General features: G+C 39.1%; 1 protein-coding gene and 1 pseudogene across 1 annotated transcript in view; one reads left to right on the forward strand and one right to left on the reverse strand.

Moving 5' to 3' along the window:
* Positions 1-19,355, reverse strand: part of BTAF1 (B-TFIID TATA-box binding protein associated factor 1) — a 113,311-nt gene that overhangs the window by 83,833 nt on the left and 10,123 nt on the right. The window contains exons 2-4 of the mRNA XM_066354727.1: positions 12,435-12,558; positions 5,973-6,087; positions 2,721-2,867 (exon numbers count right to left, since the gene is read on the reverse strand). Of these exons, the coding sequence (XP_066210824.1) occupies positions 2,721-2,867; positions 5,973-6,087; positions 12,435-12,558 (386 nt within the window). The remainder of the gene's footprint in view (positions 1-2,720; positions 2,868-5,972; positions 6,088-12,434; positions 12,559-19,355) is intronic.
* Positions 7,443-8,454, forward strand: LOC136384898 (large ribosomal subunit protein uL24 pseudogene; annotated as a pseudogene).

Here is a 19,355-nt window from a genome sequence, read left to right on the forward strand (position 1 = left end):
GGATGGCTATCGGCAAATAAAAACAAACAAAACAAGCCCCCAGAAAATAACAAGTGTTGAAAGTGTGATGAAAACCCAGCTATTCTGAGTTACTGCCTAGGCATTTTACAGTATGACAACCCTCCTCATACCCAGAATCTGGACATTTAGATTTAGGGCCTCAGCTTAGGATTCCCATCACAACTTCCTACTTTGTTTTTCCCGGGGCACCTTTTAAAATAACCACTTATAGTTGAGTCTGTGAAAAAATCAGTGACCTTATCCCCAACCACCTTGTAATAGATAACTGCTACCTCGATTTCTATCTCCTTCTCGCTCATGACCTGGGACAGAGTACTGCCCAGCCTCCAGCTATTTCTAAGATCTACAAGTCATTATTATGACTTTACTTCTTTTGTGTGGATAGCCACTATGAAAAACAGTATGACAATTCCTAAAAATACTAAGAATAGAATTAACATATGATCCAGTAATTCTACTGCTAGGTAAACACCCAAAAAGTACCAAAAGCAGGAATTCAAACAGATATTTGTATACCCATGTTCATAGCAACATTATTCACAATAAATCAAAGGTAGAAACAACCCAGGTCCATGGATGAATGAATGGATAAACAAAATTTGGTATAAACACACAGTGAAGTATTATTCAGCCCTAAAAAAGAAAAATTCTGACACATGCTACAACATGGATAAACCCTGAGAAAATTATGTTAACTGAAGGAAGCCAGTCACAAAAGTATAAATACTGTATGAGTCTACTTATATGAAGTACCTAGAGTATTCAAATTCATAAAGATAAAAAACAGAATAGTGGTTGCCAGGGGGTGGGGGTAGAAGGGGAAATGGGAATTGTTGTTTAATGAGTATAAAATTTCAGTTTTGCAAAATGAAAAAAATTCTGGAGACTGGCTGCATGTCAATATGAATGTACTTAATACTACTGAATGGTAGGTAGTTTACCTAAACTTACAAATGGTTAAGATAATAAATTTTATGTTCTCTATATTCTAGCACAATTAAAAAGCAAATATAACCTGTGACAGTAATAAAAACTATTTAGAGAACCTGGCCAGTTGGCTCAGTGGAAGAGCATTGGCCTTGCATGTGGATGTCCCGGGTTCAATTCCTGGTCAGGGCACACAGAAGCGACCATCTGCTTCTCTATCCCTCCCTCCTCTCGCTTCTCTCTCTTCTCCTCCTCCAGCCATGGCTCGATTGGAGCAAGTTGGCCCAGGGTGCTGAGGATGGCTCCACGGCCTTCGCCTCAGCTAAGTGCTCCGTTGCTGAGCAATGGAGCAATGCCCCTGATGGGCTGAGCAATATTGCCCTCTGGTGGGCTTGCTGGCTGGATGCTGGTTGGGGTGCATGTAGGAGTCTGTCTCTCTGCCTCCCCTCCTTTCACTGAATAAAAAATAAAAGAATTTAAAAACCTATTTAGAAATAAATAAAATAAGTACTGAATATACAATACGGATAAACCTTGGAAACATTCTGCTAAAAGAAGCCAGTCACAAAAGACCACATATTTATAACTCAATTTATATGAAATGTCCAGAATAGGCAAATCTAGATAGATAGAAAGTCACTCAGAGCTGGGAAGGTGAGGAAAGGATGTGGAAGGATAAAAGGGTGACAGCTAAAGAATATGGGGTCTCTTCTTGAGGTAATGAAAATATTCTAAGATTGAGTGCACATATCTGAATATACTAAAAACCACTGACATAGTTTTTAAATGAGTAAATTATATAAAATGTGGATATCTCAATAAAGCTATTTTTTTACTGTACTTACTGATTTTACAGAGAGGAGAGCGGGAAGGGGGGAGCGAGAAGTATCAACTCATAGTTGCCTCACTTCAGTTGTTCACTGGTTGCTTCTTGTATGTGCCTTGACCAGGCACGCCCAAGGTTTCAAACTGGTAACCTCAGCACTCCAGGTCAATGATCTAGCCACTGTGCCACCACAGGACAGGCTCAATAAAGATATTTTTAAAAATTTAAGGTTGCTCTAGCCAGAGGGAAAAACACTAGGCTCAAAATTAGTCCTCTTGTTCCCGGGACACAAAGCAAGTCCTATTGGGAAAAATCACTTACACAAATGTAAAGGAAACTCACACCACCTCCCAAAATAGTAATCAGGATGTGTTTTTCACATACATACGAAGACTAACACAGATGAACATTTCAAGAGAACCTAATTTGAGGGTTTTAAATAAGCACTGTTCAACATGCTGTGAATTACCAGCATTTAAAACTGAGTTACAAAAAAGTGGGGTTTCCAATCCTGGTTACGTATTAGAGTCACAGGCAGAGTTTTTTCTTTTAAATACAATTTCCTAGCCCTGACCGGTTGCTCAATGGATACAGCACTGGCCTGGCATATGGATGTTGCAGGTTCAATTCCTAGTCAGGGCACATAGGAGAAGCAACCATCTGCTTCATAACATCCGCCCTCCCTCGTCTCTCCCTCTTCCCCTCCCACAGCCAATGGCTCGATTGGCTTCAGTGTGGCCCTGGGCACTGAGGATAGCTCCGCTGGAGTGCATCAGTCTCAGGTGCTAAAAGTAACTTGGTACTTGGGCATCAGGCCCAGATGGGGTTGCTTGGTGAATCCTGGTCAGGGTGCATGAGGGAGTCTGCCTCACTATCTCCCCTCCTCTCACCTAAAAAAAAAAAAATAATAATACAATTTCCTAGAGTTTTCTATAGATCTACATACCTGATTTTTCATCTTGTACTTCAAATTCTGCACCAGCAGATCCCAACAGTGATGCTCCATGTTGCAACAGTCTACATATATCAAATCTGTCAAAATTCAATCGATCAGTAGTAGATGAATCTTCCATAGCACTTTCTGCAGTAGGTTCTAGATACGGGTTAAAAATATTTAATTTGATCAAATATGTAATTTGAGCAAAATGTAAAATGAAAGAAAATAGCATTACTTGTAGTAGATGGTTAATATAAGGTCTACCGGAAAGTTCTGTCCGTTTTTGGAATAAAACAAAATACAAATTCTCTGACTTAATTCATGTGGCACCCATCTTGAATATTTCCACACCAATCCTATCTTCCGAATATGGTCCAAAATGGTTTGCTGAGCTGAATTAAGCCTTTCTGCGATCTTCGATGTTGTCAGAAAAGGATCTTGCTCCAACATGGTCTTAACAACATCGTCATCGATCAAAGATGGTCGCCCAGAATGTGGTTTATCAGAAAGGTCGAAATCATCTGTTACGAATTTTTTGAACCATCTTCTGCATGTCCTATCAGAAACTACCTTCACCAAACACTTTCAATAAATTTCTACATGCTTCTGTAGCATTTCTTCCTTGTTGAAATTCGTATACAATACAATGGTGTAAATGAACTTTATCAGTAGCCATGGGTACACTATCGCTTCACACATAAGACTAACATGAATCAACTTTGTTTGAGTTAATTTGCTACATCAGTATGTATACATTAAGTGATAAAAATAGAGGCACACATGCGCCAAATAAACATGTGCTTACATGTCGAAACTTGTGATAGAAACGGAAAGAACTTTCCGGTAGACCTTATATTTTAAGAAAAGTGAAAGGTAAAGGAAGTAAAAAGCTACTGTGGATTTATTTATGATTATTTTAGTTATTTACAAATAAACCATTTAGTTGGTAGCTTCCCACTTACAAACTATCAGAATTTTAGTGGGTGTATGTATAGTTGTTTTTGACTACAAAAGCACAATGTTTTATGAAAAAATACACCCCCATTTTCTTTTTTTTTTTTTTTTTTTGGAATTTTTTCGAGTGAGAAGTGGCGGGGGTGGGGGCGGCGCTTCAGACAGACTCCCGCATGTGCCCAAGCGGGATGCACCCGGCACGCCCACCAGGGGGCATGCCCATCTGGGGCATTACTCAGTTAGAACCAGAGCCATTCTAGCGCCTAAGGCGGAGGCCATGGAGCCATCCTCAGTGTCCGGGCCAACTTTTGTTCCCATGGAGCCTTAGTTGCAGGAGGGGAAGAGAGAGATGGAAAGAAGAAGGAGAAGGGTGGAGAAGCAGATGGGCACTTCTTCTGTGGGCCCTGACCGGAATCGAACTTGGGACTTCCACATGCTGGGCCAACGCTCTACCGCTGAGCCAACCGGCCAGGGCCATCCTCATTTTGAAATATGTATGTTAAATATTATGCTGTCTCCACTTACCATTAAACTGTTTAAAAATACCACAGTAACAATGTGAGTTTATTATAGTGTTAAATTAGAAGATAAACATATTACAGAATATATCATAAATAAAACTAATAAGCATCATCCCTCCCTATACCTGAGGAATACCTGGGACACAAAGCAACTACTTACTCAACAGAACTCACTTCTCATAATATAAAGCAAATGATAATAATCCTCGGGTAAACTGCTAAAATTATATCCGAGGAGGACTAAAAATAGCTACAAAATGTTTTGTATTCCTCCCCAAAAAGCCTATGCCATTATAAAATTTAAAACATACTGTAAAAAATAAAAATAAAAATAAAATATATTGTAACTGTTCGCTGGTTTGTTTAGCTGGAATTTGCATATAATTCATCTGTAAACTAAAGTATAATTGCTTGACTTAAAAAGAACTGCTATAGTAACAGTTTTAGATGCTAACTTTATTGGCAAAGAGATCATTTTTAATTTCAGTTAGTTTAAACATAAGCATTTTGAATAAATAAAAATCTATTTTATTTTAAAAAACAAAAAAACAACTGCTATAGGCTCTGGCCGGCTGGCTCAGCAGTAGAGTGTCGGCCTGGCATGGGGAAGTCCCGGGTTTGATTCCTAGTCAGGGCACACAGGAGAAGCGCTCATCTGCTTATCCACCCTTCCCCCTCGTCTTTCTCTCTCTCTCTCTTCCCCTCCCACAGCTAAGGCTCCACTGGAGCAAAAGTTGGCCCAGGTGCTGAGGGTGGCTCCATGGCCTCCGCCTCAGGAGCTAGAATGGCTCCAGTTGCAACGCAGCAATGCCCCAGAAGGTAAAGCACTGCCCCCTAATGGGCATGCCAGGTGGATCCCAGTCCAGCGCATGTGGAAGTCCATCTCTCTGCCTCACCGCTTCTCACTTCAGAAAAATACAAAAGAAAAAAAAAAGAACTACTACAAATATTTTAACTCTTCTACTTATGATAAGCAACCTTGCCATAAATTTTAATGCCAGCATAACTAATTTAGTAAGTTTTGTAAAAAAGAGTGCAAGTTCTAACATTTCTATATATAGATTAATCAGGAATAATATGCTGGAAAAGTTCTTTTCTAAAAACAAGTTATAATTTATTCTGGTTATATATTTCATTTGATGAGAGAAAAGACAAATTAACATAATCACTCAAAATAATATGTGCCAGCAAATTAAAGAAAAAATTTTAGACAAGCAAAGACTTATGATAAAAGTGATATTATCAAAGTGACTTGAAAATGAAACCCAGTTGCACCATATTAAATTTTCACTAAATTAAAATGTGCTCTTTTACACATTTTTAAAAGGATATACTCATTTGTAAATATCATTACATGAAGTCAGAAAAATAATTTCCACTATAAGACATCTAAAGGACACATAAAAAAATTAGACATACCCATCCAAACATCCATGCATAATTTTGCTTAAATTAGAAAATAATCACACTATTCTTTCACCACCAACAACAAAAAGACTGTTTCAAATATTTATTTTGTATTAATTTGATATTAGTTTTCAGAACATAAATTTCTTCAGGAAGTAATAATCTCCATACCTCCACAGATCAAGTATAATGTAGAATTAATAATCTGAAAATCACCTTATTCAATGTCATTTCTTGACAAGCCTACATCTTTAAAAGCATGAAAATTAAGCTTAATTTAATTTTTAATCAGATTAAAATTAAAATTACTAAAAGGTAAAATGTATAGTAAATTCTAGAGTTAGTTTTTACTGCAAACAATTTTTCCACTTAAAAGCACCTTGTTTGGTTCTTGGCACTGGATTCCACTCAGGTACATTTTTCACTATAGCTTCAACAGCTTGGCCTGCTGCTATCCGAGTGTCCCAATTTGTACTCCGCAAGTATATCAACACCTTAAAAAATTGTAAAACACAATAGTTATTTACCAAAATTTGTTGTTTGTTCAAGGCAGCCAGTACTGAAAAAGACAAATTTTCATGTTATTAATTTATAATTTAGCAGCCCTCAAATTCATATAAAACATCCTGAAATTATTGACACTATTTATAAGATTATATATTTCACAGGAAATATCACTACAACTTAAAAAAAGGAAGTAAGTATTGTTTTATTAAAAGTTCCCTTAGCAGGAGAGAGAGGTTCCTGCCTTTCTCTCCCTCTCTTCCTTCTCTCTCTAAAATCAATATAATAAACATTAAAAAAAAAGTTCCCTAAGTGCATTTGAAAACTAACTTAGCTTTAAACATGCTAAAAAACAAACATTATTAAGTCTCATTATTTAATGCAAAAAGTTATAAAAACTAGCAAATAATAAATGAGTTTAATAAGACTGCAAGAAGTAAGAACAATATACAAAAAAAATCAATGGTGTTTTTATAAACTTGCAATAAACAACCTAAAAATTAAATTAAAAAAAAATCAAAAACTAGAAAATACTGCAGGGGTCCCCAAACTTTTTACACAGGGGGCCAGTTCACTGTCCCTCAGACCGCTGGAGGGCTGCCACATACAGTGCTCCTTTCACTGACCACCAATGAAAGAGGTGCAGCGGGGGCCCGGATAAATGGCCTTAGGGGGCTGCATGCGGCCCGCGGGCCGTAGTTTGGGGACGCCTGGATCAGTGGTGGTCAACCTGGGATACTGAGGTCCCAGGTCTGAAATCCTGAGGTCTCCAGCTTGAGCACTGAATCACTGACATGATCCCATGGGTCACTGGCTTGAGCCCAAAGGTCACTGGCTTTGCTTGAGCACCCTCTACCTGCCAAGGCACTTATGAGAAGAAATCAATGAACAACTAAAGTGATGCAACTATGAGTTGATGCTTCTCATCTCTCTCCCTTACTGTCTTCCTGACTCTCTCTGTCTCACTAAAAATATACTTAAAAAACAAAAAATTATAAAACAATAAATTTAACAAAAGAAGTACAAGACTTGAATACTAAAAATTACAAAAGATTCACAATACTGTTAAAATCTCAGATGGCTTTTTTATAGAAATTAATAAGTAGATTCTAAAATTTATATGGAAATACAAGGAACTTAAAGATAACCAAAACAATCTTGAAAAGAATAGAACTGGCAGATATCTTCTTGATTTCAAAACTTACTACAAAGCAAAAATAATTAAGACAGTGTGATACTGGCAAAAGAACAGATATATAAGTTAATGGGAGAGAATTGAGAGTCCAGAAACAATATTACATGTCTATGGTCAACTGATTTTTAACAAGAGTACCAAAACAATTCAATGGGTAAAGTGTTGTTTTTATCAACAAATGGTGCTGGGGCAAAACAAAATAATTATTTTGAATCCCTACCTCACACCATACAGAAAAACTAACTCAAAATGGGCCATAAGCCTAAGAGCTTTAAGAGCTAAAAACTATTAAATTCTGAAAATACAGGGTTAGTGATGAACAGATAGTTCAGTTGGTTACAGTGTCATATGATACACTAAGGTTGCAAGTTCAATCTCCAGCCAATGCACATACAAGAGTCAGCTAAGGAAGGCATAAATAAGTGGAACGGATTGATGTTTCTCTCTTCTCCTCCTCTCTTTAAGATCAATAATTTTTTAAAAAAAATAGAAAACATAGGGGTAAATCTTTGTCACATTGGATTAGGCAAGGGTTTCTTAGGTATGACTCCAAAAGCACAAGTAATGTTAAAAAAAGTGGACTTCATCAAAATTAATAACTTTTGTGCTTCAAGGATATCATTAAGTGTATATAATATATAAAGAAATCTTACAACTCAATAATAAAAAAACTATTCCACTTTAAAAACAAAGAAGTCTTTGCAGCCACTGTAGAAGCACCAGCAGTCAAAAGGAAGTTCACTCCTTTTGTGACTTCTGAGCTGATTAAGAACCACAAAAGTCATTTCAATGCACCTTCCCATATTTACAAGAAAATGATGTCATCTCATTTCAAAGAGCTGAGACAGAAGTACAATATTTGATCCATGCCCATTCGAAAATACAATAAAGTTCAGGTCATGCAAGGGTATTACAAAGGATGGCAAAGTAGTCCAAGTTTACAGGAAGAAATATGTCATCTACATTAAACAAATGCAACAGGAGAAAGCTAATGAATGGTACAACTGTTCATGTGGGCATTCACCCCCACAAAGTGATTATCAGTTGACTAAAACTGGACATAGATGACAAAAAGATCCTGGAATATGAAGCCAAATCTCACCAAGTAGGAAAGGAAAAGGGCAAGTACCAGGAAGAACCAATTGAGAAGATGCAGGAATAAAGTAATCATATATATGACTTCCATTAAGTACTTAAAATGGCCTGATGGTGGTGGCACAGTGAATAAGAGTGTCAACTTGGGACACTGAGGACCCAGGTTCGAAACCCCAAGGTTGTGGGCTTGAGCACAGGCTCACCAGCGTTAGCGTGGCATCACAGATATGATCTCATGGTCACTGGCTTGAGCCCAAGGTCGCTAGCTTGAAAAAGGAGTCACTGACTTGGCTGGAGGCCCCTGGTCAAGGCACGCATAAGAAGCACACAATGAACTAAAGTGACACAACTACAAGTTGATACTTCTCAGCTCTCTCCCTTCCTGTCTGTCTCTTTATCTCGCTAAAAACAAACAACCTTTAAAATGAAGAAAAAAACAAAAACAGGCAAAGGATCTGAATATACAGTTCTCCAAAAGCTATTATCAATGGTCAATAAACACATGAAAAGATGTTCAACATCATTAGTCATCAGGAAAATGCAAATCAAAAGTTTAATGAGATACCACTTTACACTCACTAGTGTGGATATAATCAAAGTTAGTTAATAACAAGTTCTGGCAAGGATGTGGGGAAATCAGATCTCATACACTGCTGTTGGGAATGTAAAACAGTGGAGCCAATTTGGAAAACAATCTGGCAGTTCCTCATGAAGTTAAACATAATCACCAGATAACTCAACAATTTTACTCCAGGTATATATCCAAGAGAAATGAAAGCATACATCTACATAAAAACCTGCACATGGATTTACATAGTAGCGTTTTCATCATAGGCCAAAAAGTGGAAACCCAAACTGATGAACAGACAAATAAGGTGTGGTATACCCATATATCAATAGTATACCCATATCCATACAACGGTATAGTATTTGGTATTAAAAAGGAAGGAAGTAACGAGACACGCACAGTATGAAAGCACCTTGAAAGTATTATTTTAAGTGAAAGAAACCAGTCACAAAAGACCACACATTTACATAAAATGTTCCGAATAGGCAAATCTATAGACAGAAACTACATCAGTGGTTGCCTAGGACAGGGTATGGGAGGGGGAGTGATGAAGAGTGACTGATAATGGGCATGAGGCTTCTTTTGGGGGAGATAAAAATGTTTTAAAATTAGATTGTGGTTATGGTTGCACATATCTATGAATACAATAAAAAATCACTGAATTGTATACTTTACGTGGGCCAACTCTACTGTATGTCAATTGTATTTCAATAAAGCTAAAAAACAAAACTGAAAGGCAACAGAAAAACACTGAAGAAAGAGAAAAGAGGATACGTGGTAAGAAGGTGCTAAAGACAAACTGCCTCTTTTGGAATTGTCTGCTGGCAGCCATATGCTGGGGTCTCAGTTACAAAGACCAGAACTCACTTGGGAGGCTGCAACCTTTTCTCGGTTCAGCACAGATTAGTCTCGTTCATTGTTTCCAGTCAGCCCATTCAGTTCTCCTCTCTTCCCTTGGGATGAAAAGAAACAAGTACGCTCCGCTATCCCTCCACCTTACATGAGTGTAAAATTGCCTAGAATGACTCCTAATATGAGGTCAAATCACTGTCTCTCCAACATCTTAGTTAGAAAGTTCTGAAACCTATGTGTTCCTATGGACCAGGGGTCAGGAACCTTTTTGGCTGAGAGAGCCATGACCGCCACATATTTTAAAATGTAATTCCATGAGAGCCATACAACGACCCATGTACATTACACATTATCCAATAAAAATTTGGTGTTGTCCCGGAGGACAGCTATAATTGGTTCCAGCCAACCGCAACCATGAACATGAGCGGTAGGAAATGAATGGATTGTAATACATGAGAATGTATTATATTTTTAATGTTATTATTTTTTTTATTTATTTATATTTTTTACAGAAACAGAGTGAGTCAGAGAGAGGGATAGACAGGGACAGACAAACAGGAACGGAGAGAGATGAGAAGCATCAATCATTAGTTTTTCATTGCGTGTTGCAACACCTTAGTTGTTCATGGATTGCTTTCTCATATGTGCCTTGACCGCGGGCCTTCAGCAGACCGAGTAACCCCTTGCTGGAGCCAGCAACCTTGGGTTCAAGCTGGTGGGCTTTTGCTCAAACCAGATGAGCCCGCGCTCAAGCTAGCGACCTCTGGGTCTCGAACCTGGGTCCTCTGCATACCAGTCCGACGCTCTATCCACTGCGCCACCACTTGGTCAGGTATGTTATTATTTTTTTATTAAAGATTTGTCTGCGGCCCTGGCCGGTTGGCTCAGTGGTAGAGTGTTGGCCTGGCGTGCAGAAGTCCCGGGTTCGATTCCTGGCCAGGGCACATAGGAGAAGCGCCCATCTGCTTCTCCACCCCTCCCCCTCTGCCTCTCTCTTCCCCTCCCGCAGCGAGGCTCCACTGGAGCAAAGATGGCCCGGGAGCTGGGGATGGCTCCTTGGCCTCTGCCCCAGGCGCTGGAGTGGCTCTGGTCACAACAGAGCGATGCCCCCGAGTGGCAGAGCATCGCCCCCTGGTGGGCGTGCCGGGTGGATCCCGGTCGGGCGCATGCGGGAGTCTAAGTGTCTCTCCCTGTTTCCAGCTTCAGAAAAATACAAAAAAAAAAAAAGATTTGTCTGCAAGCCAGATGCAGCCATCAAAAGAGCCACATCTGGCTCGCGAGCCATAGGTTCCCGACCCCTTCTATGGACCAATGTCATCCCATTAAATTTCATCTCTAAAAAAAATTTTTTTTAAGTTCTTAATAATATCTAACCAGGGAATATATTAGAAAAAGAGTCATTGTTAGCCTTTATGGTAGAAACCATTTAGTACTGATTTACATATCTTAACAAAGGGCTTAGAATGTCTACTCCTAAGAGTTAGGGAGGGACATGTGAGATTGAAAAACGGGGTTAAGACCAGCAGGAAGAGAGGTATCTTGGGCTTCCAATGTCTAGGCTATCATATTGCTCCCCCGACCTATCCCTTATTCTCTCCTCCCCCCAAGCACTTTGTTTTTACTTTGCATGCCAGGAAAATAAACACATGGAATTTGCTGCTTACTATCATACAGGCACAATTCTACAAACCCAGAGTTCAGGAAAATATAGCCATTGCTTAAGGAAAGAACATGGGGTAGAATTATAAAAACACTGATCCACCAGAGCAGACAAAAAGCTGATAACTAAGAATGTAATGACAACCAGCTTCTCATATATTTTAGTCATTGCCCATGAATACTTATCCATTTGAAGACTACCAATTATGATGTAATTATTAGCTGTTAAGAACAAGTTAGACCACTAACAAACTAGATCAGTGATTTCAACCTCTGTGCCGCAAGAATTTTTTAAACATGCAAACTCTGACTATTTAGTCAGGGACACTGACCTTTTTTTGCCTTAGATTGTCAAATGAAAACATGACAACAGCCAACACAACAATAGCCATCTGGTGCGAATGCCCTGTCTTGAACCATAAATATAGAGGTCATATAATAGAGTTGTATCTTACTGGTCACACTGCCTAAGATTGCGTCTGACTGGTTAATCTTGGTACCAAAAATCCCTATATATATAATAGGTACCTAATTTTTTAAAAATCGCTTTTAAGCAAAAAGGGTACATAATTACCATTATTAGTTAATCAATCAAAATTATACCTAATTTTTGGTTAGACTGGCAAAAAATACATTTTTTGGTGTAGATTAACAACTTAAACTTAGTTCGTTACCAAATTGAGTCAGACTCAGATCTGTGCCACAGGTAAAGGTTTTATGCTACCCAATTCCTTACGCATTTAACTTGATGCAAAAAATATATGTATTTTAAATCTTGCAACAAACTAAATTTTTTAAAAATTACAAAGAATTTTAAATATTTGGATAAATGTTAAGATATTTAATAGAATTTTAAGACCACATGCTGTTACTAAATAAAACAATTTCTGTCTTTACTTTTATGTTCCTATTCATGGACAAATTTCCACAACTGTATTATACTGAAAGAAAAAAGAGAGAGTTCTTACTTTAGCTAAGAGGTTATTTAGTTCATGGGGATGAAGCTTTACCACTTCTCCAAGCTGTTGTGCAGCAGCTTTTCTTGTAACCGGAGTGGTGCCAGTATCCAGTAAGATAAAAAGACGGTCAAGCCTAAAACAACAAAAATATAATGGTTATTCTGAAACATGTTTTCCCGTATGAGTCAATAAATGTACCAAGCATCTGGGAACACAGACCTATACTAGGATTGCAGGGTAGACTACAAGAAAATAATGTCAGAAAAGACGTCCAAGGTGCTTTTAAGGAGTGGGAACAGAGAAAGCAAATACTATATCCGCAACTGAGCAATACTGCAAAGGCTTCATAAAAGAAATGGTATATGAGAAGGACCATGATGGTGGAATAAGAGTTCAATACTGGTAAAATTGAGGTGGTAAAAGGGGAAGGGTGAGAGACACCTGAAAGACAGAATAACAACACAGCAATAAGAAAAGGAAGACTGTATTAAGGCAGTGACTAACAGCTTGATTGTAATTCAGAGTACATTTAAAAGAATGGTGGGAGATACAGCTTAAAAGTAGCTAGAGCCCTAGTGTGGATACCTTTGAATGTGGAGTTCAACCATGAAGATCTTGGATTAAGAAAGGGATGGAACTGGAGCTGCTTTTTTTTTTTTTTTTTTTTTTAATTTTACTTATTGATTTTAGCGGGGAGAGAGAGAGAGAGAGAGAGAGAGAGAGAGAGAGAGAGAGAGAAAGAGAAAGGGAGGTGTGGGGAAGATGGGAAGCATCAACTCAGAGTAGTTGCTTCTGGTACATGCCTTGATGGGCAAGCGCAGGGTTGGTTTGTTTTTTAACTGGCGACCTCAGCATTCCAGGTCAACACCTTATCCACTGCACCACACAGGTCAGGCTGGAGCTATAGTTTTCTGTTTTTGTTTTTTAACGAGAGAAACAGAGAAGGACAGACCGACAGGGAGGGAGAGATGAGAAGCATCAACTCAGTTCCATTACTTTGGTTGTTCATTGACTGCTTTCTCATATGTGCCTTGACTGGGGGAGAGGCTCCAGCCAACTCAGTGACCCTCTATTCAAGCCAGTGACCTTGGGCTCAAGCCAGGGACCTCTGGGCTCAAGCTGGTGAGCCCGCGTTCAAGCCGGCGACCTCAGGGTTTTGACCCTGCGTCCTCAGTGTCCCAGATCAATGATACTCTATCCATTGTGCCACCACCTGGTCAGGCTGGAGCTATTTTTTTGAAAGACTAATCTGGTAGCAGTGTAAAGCATGAAATAAAATGGAATGAAACTTTTAGAGAACTTAAGACTAAAAGTATAGACCTGAACTATAATCATGGCAAGACTAAAAAGAGGTTGGAAGAAATGCTACAGAAATAAATCACATATGGTATAGTAATCAAATAAGATGTTAAGAAAATAAAAAGATTCTGAGATTCTAAATCTTAGAAAATGAAGATGTCATTAAAAGGAATGCGAAGAACTAATGAGGAAATGTTGTAAGAAAAGATGACAAGTTTACTAGTGGTAAGGAAAGGATAGCAAGGAGAGACGAAAAAGGATAGTTGGTCTGAAGTTCAGCAGAAAGTTGGGAGTGAATGTAAGTGACAGAAATGGCAATAAGTAAGATCTGAGGAAAGAGTTTATAAAGGCATATAACACAACGTAACATGGTTCAAATCCCACTGACAGATACAGTTTGGAATAAAATTACAATGCCTTAAACCTGCAACAAGTGGGGGGAAATGAAAAACTGTGTTATTTCGTTGTAGGCATATAGGAAGATCCTAGGGTTTTAGAAAGAAAGTCACAAGTAACTACCATAGCTGTTCACATACATACTGGTATAGCCCCTCCATCACACTACTAATCAAGCTTAATAAGGCACAGTAGATGCCACAAGTAATGAAAGAAATGTGCTTCATATATAGGAATAAATAAATATGTACTTTAAACAAGGTGGAGGGTGACAAGGGGCAAGGTTATAATGATTGTGCCCTATACAATTCTATACAAGGGCAGATTTAGTGAATATACCTTCAAATTTTATCTAATGAAGAAGAGATAGAAAGCAAGGTCCCAAAGCTAATCGTCTGCATTAAGCATTAATAAACTGTAAAGAGACTCATATGTGACATCTGGGATTCTTTTTCTTTCATAAAGAGCTAAAAAAAATCCCAAAGCAAAGCTCTGAGAGCCTTTTATAGGATAAACCTCCAAGGGAGCAAATGAAATGGGCAGGGTTTTTGTTTTTTGTTCTTTTTTCTGGTAGTATTTCAAATTAGTCAGTCATTAATAAGTACAAAATCTTTACAACTAGCGAGAAATATAAATAAAATAGATCTTTTTCAGTTAAGAAGCTAAGAACAGCCCTGGCCAGTTGGTTCAGCGGTAGAGCGTCGGCCTAGCGTGCGGAAGACCCAGGTTCGATTCCCGGCCAGGGCACACAGGAGAAGCGCCCATTTGCTTCTCCACCCCTCCGCCGCGCTTTCCTCTCTGTCTCTCTCTTCCCCTCCCGCAGCCAAGGCTCCATTGGAGCAAAGATGGCCCGGGCGCTGGGGATGGCTCTGTGGGCTCTGCCTCAGGCGCTAGAGTGGCTCTGGTCACAACATGGCGACGCCCAGGATGGGCAGAGCGTAGCCCCCTGGTGGGCGTGCTGGGTTGATCCTGGTCGGGCGCATGCGGGAGTCTGTCTGACTGTCTCTCCCTGTTTCCAGCTTCAGAAAAATGGAAAAAAAAAAAAAAGAAAAAAAAAAAAGAAGCTAAGAACAAACTGCTTCAGAACAATATACTAAGAGGCAAGGTTCAAATTTTGCAGTTAAGGGTAGGTCAGAAGGACATAATAACAAAATTATTTGAAGCAATTAAAGCCAGTGACGTAAAAAAAAAAGCAGTACAACATAGTTTTTGCTTTCAATATACTGACTAGCACACAAAGTAATTAATTGTAAAGAAATTTTTATAAGACATGCAAAATTTTACTTTATATCCTTTACACAGACATATCCCACCTTATTCATTCAATGCTATCTAAATATTTGTCTTGACTCATTCATTTATCAATTTTTGCTACAGGATTTGGTGAACAGTGATTCAGAGAGATAGTGGAACAAAAAGAAAATAATTTTTTTCTGACAGTGTTCTTAAAAAAGTTCTAAGACTAAATCAGACCCAATCCTCATCCCCAGAAAATGATTTCCCATACTTATCCCACCCATAACTCTCAGCATACCCTTTATTTTCATCTTAAAAGTGGTTGCAATGTTAAAGTTTGTAAGAATCCTGTCTGAACAAACAAATATCTGCTGCATATTGCCATGACCCCATTATTTTGAATGCCTGTGCTCAATGAAAAGAAATTTGTGAAAAATAAAATTTAATCTAGAAACTACTTTCTGTAAGTATCAGGACAAACATTCATTTAACTCTTCTATAGCTATGGCAGGCAAAATTATCAAAAATTAAGTAAGTTTCACTATAAAGAATATATTTATGCTACAGTGGACTTATAACTGTACGTGCTGCATGTACTCTTTAAAACAATACGGCTTTCTCTTATACATATAGTTTACATAGACCCAGGACTTTCCCATTATACCATTTAGTAATGCCAAGTTCCTTAGACCACTACAAAGATTTTAACTACTTTGTAGTTTCTTTTCCATATTAAGTTTCTGCTTTTTGTTACCAAAAAGCAAAGCTGGCCACAAAATGAACACTCTAAGGAAGTGGCAAAACTAAGCTGTTTATAAATTCATGTGTAAAAAGAGAAAATTGACATTTTTCAAAGTTTTCCCCAGTCATTTCTATATTCCTCAAGTCCCAATTACCATTCCTTATTCCTTAAAAAGGAATGGACTACTTCACCGAGTTGATAGATCTCCAGGCTATGAACCACAATGGTCTCAAGTTCTTTCCTCACTACTGCTAAAGATGGGCTCTTACATTTACAGTCTCTTTCTATTTCAGAAGAAATGACAGTCTGCACTCTTGACAACTTAGATATTGTCCTATTTTCTTGATACTCTCCCCTTCTATCCTCAATTATCTTTCTCCAATAGCTTAAATCATTGCCTTATTAATCCATTCCCTTCTGTCTTCAAATATGCAGACGTCTGTCACTAGTGAGAAAATAAACGCCCTGACCTCCATCTTTTGGAACACTTTCTTTTTACTGCCAAGTAGTTTGAAACAGGGTTTAAAATCACCTCTTGTTTCCTCAGCATACACAATTTAATTCTTATCAATCAGTCAAGTTTCTAATCCTCTATTACAGAAAGAGTACACCTAAAAGTCACCGATGCACTTTTGGCCAGCTTTGCTTTTTGTAACAGAAAGCAGAAACTTCATATGAAAAGATCCAAATCCAATTATTTTGTAAATCCGATTTTCTTGATTCTTCTATGATATCTGATATCAGCAAATACCCCATTCTTAAAATACTTCTTTTCTAAATTTCCACAACATTTTATTACCCTAGTCTTCTCTGAACTCAATTCTTTCCTTGGTTTCCCTACTCTTAATGTGAACATTCTCCCAGATTCAGTCCTTAGCTGCTCATCTCTCGGCATTTTCTCTCTTAGGAAACAGTATTATCTGTTGAAACTATAACACAGTATAAATAATTCTTAAATCTGGCCCATCTGGAAGCTCTAGTGCCACACTTTCAACTGCCTGTTGAGCATAACCCCATACTAACTAATGTGATCTTACTGCCAGATTTACTTCCTAAAACACCTTTTGATCAAATTACTACCTTACTCTAAAATTTTTATTTTTATTGATTTTTTTTCCCCTAGAAAAAGAGAGAAAGGGACAGAGAGAGAAACATCAATTTGTTGTTCCACTCATCTATGCATCCATTGGTTAATTTTTGTATGTAATCTTGACCAGGGAGTGCAGAACACGCATCCTTGGTATATTGGGATGACACTCTATCCAACTGACCTACCCAGCGAGGGCTTTCTAAAAATTGTAATGGCTCAGCCTGACCTGGCGGTGGCGCAGTGGATAGAGCATCGAACTGGGCAGTGGAGGACCCAGATGCGAGGTCCCGAGGTTGCCAGCTTGAGTGCAGGCTCATCTGGTTTGAGCAAGGCTCACCAACTGAGCCCAGGGTTGCTGGTTTGAGCAGGGGTCAGTCAGTCTGCTATAGCTCCCTAGTCAAGGCACATATGAGAAAGCAATCAGTGAACAACTAAGGAGCTGCAATGAAGAACTGATGCTTCTCATCTCTCTCCCTTCGTGTCTGTCTGTCCCTATCTGTCCCTCTCTGTCTCTAGTGCGCGCACACACACACCCACAATTTTAAAGGCTCACCCTTACCTATCAAACAGCCATCAAAAACAAATAAGTATCTCCCAAACACAGACCTTTTTTTGTGTTCATAATTTTGTATATACTGTTTCCTCCACTTGGAATATCTTTTTTTCCTTTAAGTGAGAGAAGGGGAGATAAACTCCTGCATGCACCCGGACCAGGATCCACCTGTCTGGGCTATCCTCAGTGCCTGAGGCTGACACTTGGACCAACCGAGCTATCCTCAGCCCCTGAGGCTGATGCTTGAACCAATCGAGCCACTGGCAGAGACGGAAAAAAGAGAAGGGAGAGAGTAACAGGAAGAGAAGCAGGTGGTTATTTCTCACATGTGCCCTGACCGGGAATCAAACCCAGGACATCTGCACGCCAGGCTGATGCTCTATCCACTGGGCCAACCGGCCAGGGCCTCCACTTGGAATCTTTTTTTGGTTCAATTCTTCAGCTAGCTCCCTCCCATCAAGATTTAAAGTCCTTCACTCTACTGAAACCATCTCATGCCATTAAACCATAGAGATTCCTTTCTCTTCTGAAATCCACATGAATTCTCATCTTAAATGGCCATATTTATTATGCTTTGTTTTATGGCATCTCTTACATTGAGTTGTCACATGATATCTTAAGCTCATTAGGCTTCACTTCCTTCAATGATTCTTTTTGTCCCCCACAACACTTTACAGTGTCTCTGCACAGTACTTAAATACAGTTCAGTAGTTGGTGTTTACTATAATTAAAATCATACATAAAGAGGCCCTGGCTGGTTGGCTCAGCAGTAGAGCGTCGGCCTGGTGTGCGGGGGACCCGGGTTTGATTCCCGGCCAGAGCACATAGGAGAAGCGCCCATCTGCTTCTCCACCCCCCCCTCCTTCCTCTCTGTCTCTCTCTTCCCCTCCCACAGCCGAGGCTCCGTTGGAGCAAAGATGGCCTGAGCGCTGGGGATGGCTCCTTGGCCTCTGCCCCAGGCGCTAGAGTGGCTCTGGTCGCAGCAGAGCGACGCCCCGGAGGGGCAGAGCATTGCCCCATGATGGGCAGAGCGTCGCCCCCTGGTGGGCATGCCGGGTGCATGCGGGAGTCTGTCTGACTGTCTCTCCCCATTTCCAGCTTCAGAAAAATACAAAAATTAAAAAAAAAAAAAAATCATACATAAAGTTCAAATTTAAGCACCATTTTTAAGCAAAAAGTTTTTTATTACAATGTTTTTGTTTCCTTTGAGAAATATCCTTAATCTACAAAATATATATTAAATAAAAATATATTTAAAAAACCAGAAATAATGGTACAGTAATGTTTCAGTTAGTGAAAAGATCAGCATAGCAGTACTTTGGAATTCTGAACATCAAGGCAGTTATGTCTGCTCCAAACAGCAATTTGAAAGAGACAATGTAGTAGGCACTGTATTCCTTCAATAAATTCCACCCTCCTAAACTTTCCTTTAGTTCCCTGCTACTTAGCTTCATTAGAACCACATGCCTGGCCAAAGACCTTCCACTCCTCTCTAACCTAATGCTGATCTGTCTCACAGCCACACAGTTCCTCTTGCCTCTCCTTTCTGCAAAGCCTTTTATCCCAATGCCATGTCATGTCACCTGTGCTCCTCCATTAGTCAAATGCCCTAAG

This window comes from Saccopteryx leptura, chromosome 13 (assembly GCF_036850995.1).
Source record: "Saccopteryx leptura isolate mSacLep1 chromosome 13, mSacLep1_pri_phased_curated, whole genome shotgun sequence".
Lineage (NCBI taxonomy): Eukaryota > Metazoa > Chordata > Mammalia > Chiroptera > Emballonuridae > Saccopteryx > Saccopteryx leptura.